This window comes from Tachysurus fulvidraco, chromosome 22 (assembly GCF_022655615.1).
Source record: "Tachysurus fulvidraco isolate hzauxx_2018 chromosome 22, HZAU_PFXX_2.0, whole genome shotgun sequence".
Lineage (NCBI taxonomy): Eukaryota > Metazoa > Chordata > Actinopteri > Siluriformes > Bagridae > Tachysurus > Tachysurus fulvidraco.
The window spans coordinates 13,083,042-13,086,209 of NC_062539.1; the positions used below are offsets into that span (position 1 = coordinate 13,083,042).

Here is a 3,168-nt window from a genome sequence, read left to right on the forward strand (position 1 = left end):
CCTAGCTAGCTTGATATCCAGCTACTGTTACACTGAAACTTAGGTGTTGTCCTTAAAAAGCCCTTTGATTCCATTGCTGCCCTTCTGGATGCCTGAAGTTTGAAGGTGGAGCTTAGAAAGCTTGATAATGTTGTTCAAGTGTTTATTCATTCTTGGTGACTGTCGTTCAACATTAGCTACAGTAGCCTAGTAGACTCACAGACACTGAAACTGACAACATTAGGGCTAAAGTTTAGACATCTTTGGCCAGATCGTTCCATTATGTTCACATTTGTGGGGATAATAACAATGCTGTGTTTCCAGTAGTTGAGGTCATCACTTGACCTTTGCCCTCTGATCTGATTTCTCGCATGTGACTTGGGCCAGGTTACGATGAGCAGGATTGTCTCTTCCAGAGCAGGAAGGTGGATGTGTTGTGTATGATCAGGAGTGTCTGTGGTTCCAAGGGCACTAGATTAGATTAGATAAGCTTAGAAGTGGTCCAGGCTTCAGCAGGAGATGGGTTTGATGTCGGAGTGATGAAGAGAGATATTTTACACGGCAAGGAAGAGTTCAGAGACAAATCAGAGAGGAAAGAGTTTTAAAATAGATAGACAAATAAATAAATAAAAAACCCAGAGACCTGCTGTGGTGTCCCTGGTAGCAGTAGAGGAACAGTAAATCACAGATTATATACAAACACTCCACCCATCCGATTGGCGCCAGGACACTGTGTGTGTGTGTTTGTGTATGTGTGCGTGTAGGTGTGCATGTTTGTTAGTGAAGTGAGTATAACATGTAACTGATGATCTGATGTACAACATTTAAAAAATTTAACAATTCGATTCAAAGCTGATTCGATACGATATCATATGATACAATTTGATTCAATATAAAATTTTATTGTGTACAATAATTTGAATGAAATATATATCTAAATATTTAGAATATTTATTAAAAAAAATACATAACACATGATCTACTTCCAGTTGCTAAACCTACATCTAATAATAACACTGAAGTTTTTTTTTTAACTGAAATCATTTCATGTTGTTTGATATGTAGAAAACTGCAACAAGACTACTTTATTTTTATAAACGCAACATGTTTTTATGGCCGTTAATCTGTGGCTGAAGCTCCGTTGTGTATCTAGTGCACTATGCTAATATGTTAAACTCTATGTACTCAGCATGTATAGTGAATAGGAGGCAGCTTGGGATTTAACTGTGTAGAAGGGTCTTCAAGTACATTCTGAAAATAATTTTACAATAAAATCTATGAAGAATTAAAAAAAAAACTGAGGAACTTTTTTCTTCAGAAAATGTATATTAACGGAAGATTATAAATATTTTTATAATTTTAACTGTTAAACTAGAACAGCGAATATGGATGAGATGATAATAACAAATGCAATGTCATGTTGTGTGTGTATGTGTGTGTGTGTGAGTGTGTGTGTGAGTGTGTGTGTTGGCGCACTTCTCTCTGAATCAGACCAGGCTGGCGTGTTTGTGCTTTCAGTAGTAATGTGCGCGAGTGCAGTATTGTGTGTGTGTAGGTGTTCAGAGTCTGGTCTGAGCCTCAGGGATGTAGATCTCAATGCTGTCTGCGCTCTCGGTGGCTGAGTTCTGGCGCACGGACGCAGCTCTCTTGGCTGCCATTAAGCGTTTACGAGCCTCCTGCCGCTGTTTCTCTGAACTCTCCAGAGAACGATCTCGTGCCAACGGAGGATGGCACTTCACTGGTTTCTTTGGCACAGGGGGAGGCAACCTCCTCTCCTGAAGGGGAGATGAGAGACGGGGAGAAAGAGAAATGGAGAGTGAGAGAGAGAGAGAGAGAGAGAGAGAGAGAAAGAGGGGAGAGAAGCTACGTTTCCATCCAAATGTTTCACAGATTGGCAAGAAGAAAATGTGTTACTGCATATGTTTTCTTCAGCATATTTTCCTTCATATGTCTTGTGCAGTAGGGGTCTGTGTGTGTGTGTGTGTGTGTGTGTGTGTGTGTGTGTGTGTGTGTGTGTGTGTGTGTGTGTGTGTGTGTATGTGCATTTACTAGAGCAGTGTGTTAATGTGAGCACTAGAGGGCAGTGTGTGTTGTGTATGTGCACCATACGCCATACAACTTTTACATCATGTCCTGCCTGTACATTGTATTGTTTTTGCCACAGAAACAGATGGATGGAAACAAAGACAGGGTGAGAGACAGAGAAAAAGCACTTTTGTATGTGTGTGTGTGTGTGTGTGTGTGTGTGTGTGTGTGAGAGAGAGAGAGAGAGCGAGAGAGAGAGAGAGGGAGAGAGGAAATGGAGCAGCCCAGTGGGAGAGGGTTTACAGTGGTTTTGAGAGCTGGATGGAATGATGTCTGAAAATGACACACTGTTGAACAGACAAAAAAAAGGAAAATAAGAGTGAACGAGAAAGAAAAGCAAAGAAAAGACATTTTGCAGCCATGATGATCAATGAACACAAACTACACTAACACTGACATGAGAAGACAGCAAATGTTCACATAACATACAGCTCATCTAGAAACACACAGAAAAAGCTGTGTATCGCTAATCGTTAAAGCACAGGATGTGTGTTTATATCACTCTGGAGTTTTTCCACTGCACACCAACCTGATAACAACAAAAGAACATGAACTGGAACTTTGTGGTTCTCAGACAAGTTCACAATACAGTAATGTTTAATCCACAGACCATATCTCACTCGGAAATGCTTCTTGTTTGGAAAGTTCTGTGACAAAATCAGGCAGCCAATCAGATTACAGCATTTAAGAAGCTGAGGACCATGGCCTGTTGGCGGAGCATTGTAATGCTTGTAATGCCACTGTGCCCCTGATATAAAAATAAAAAGTATTTTGGTTTATTGTGTTGCAAAGATTTGTGTTTATGCACAACCAATCAGTGATAAACAGCACTGTTAGCTCCGCCTCAAGTACCATTAAGATATCTTGGTGTTGATCAAGTATCAAAAAGCAAACAAGTGGAACCAGCGGCTAGTTTCAAAAAATAAAAAGAGCAGGATTCCACTTCTCTGGTGCTAAATGTTGCGGTACTTCAGTGGAAAAAGACCTTTTTGAGGCTAAAGCATGCACATGAATTAAAAAGTTAAATGTTATCTCCATCTAGCATGATGATGAAGTGTATTAGTATTATTAATATTATTGCATTACACTTATGACCAGTGTGTG

At 39.9% G+C, this 3,168-nt stretch overlaps 1 protein-coding gene across 4 annotated transcripts in view; it reads right to left on the bottom strand.

The window, feature by feature from the left end:
* Positions 1–563: 563 nt before the first annotated feature.
* The window catches only part of dlgap1a (discs, large (Drosophila) homolog-associated protein 1a), a 71,413-nt gene continuing 68,808 nt past the window's right edge, over positions 564–3,168 (bottom strand). For 3 of the 4 annotated variants that reach the window (XM_027142821.2, XM_027142819.2, XM_027142818.2), the window contains one exon: positions 564–1,754. In XM_027142821.2, the coding sequence (XP_026998622.1) occupies positions 1,539–1,754 (216 nt within the window). In that variant the 3' untranslated portion in view covers positions 564–1,538. Of the gene's footprint in view, positions 2,352–3,168 lie in introns of all 4 variants that reach the window. The other variant, XM_027142820.2, reaches the window with a different exon arrangement.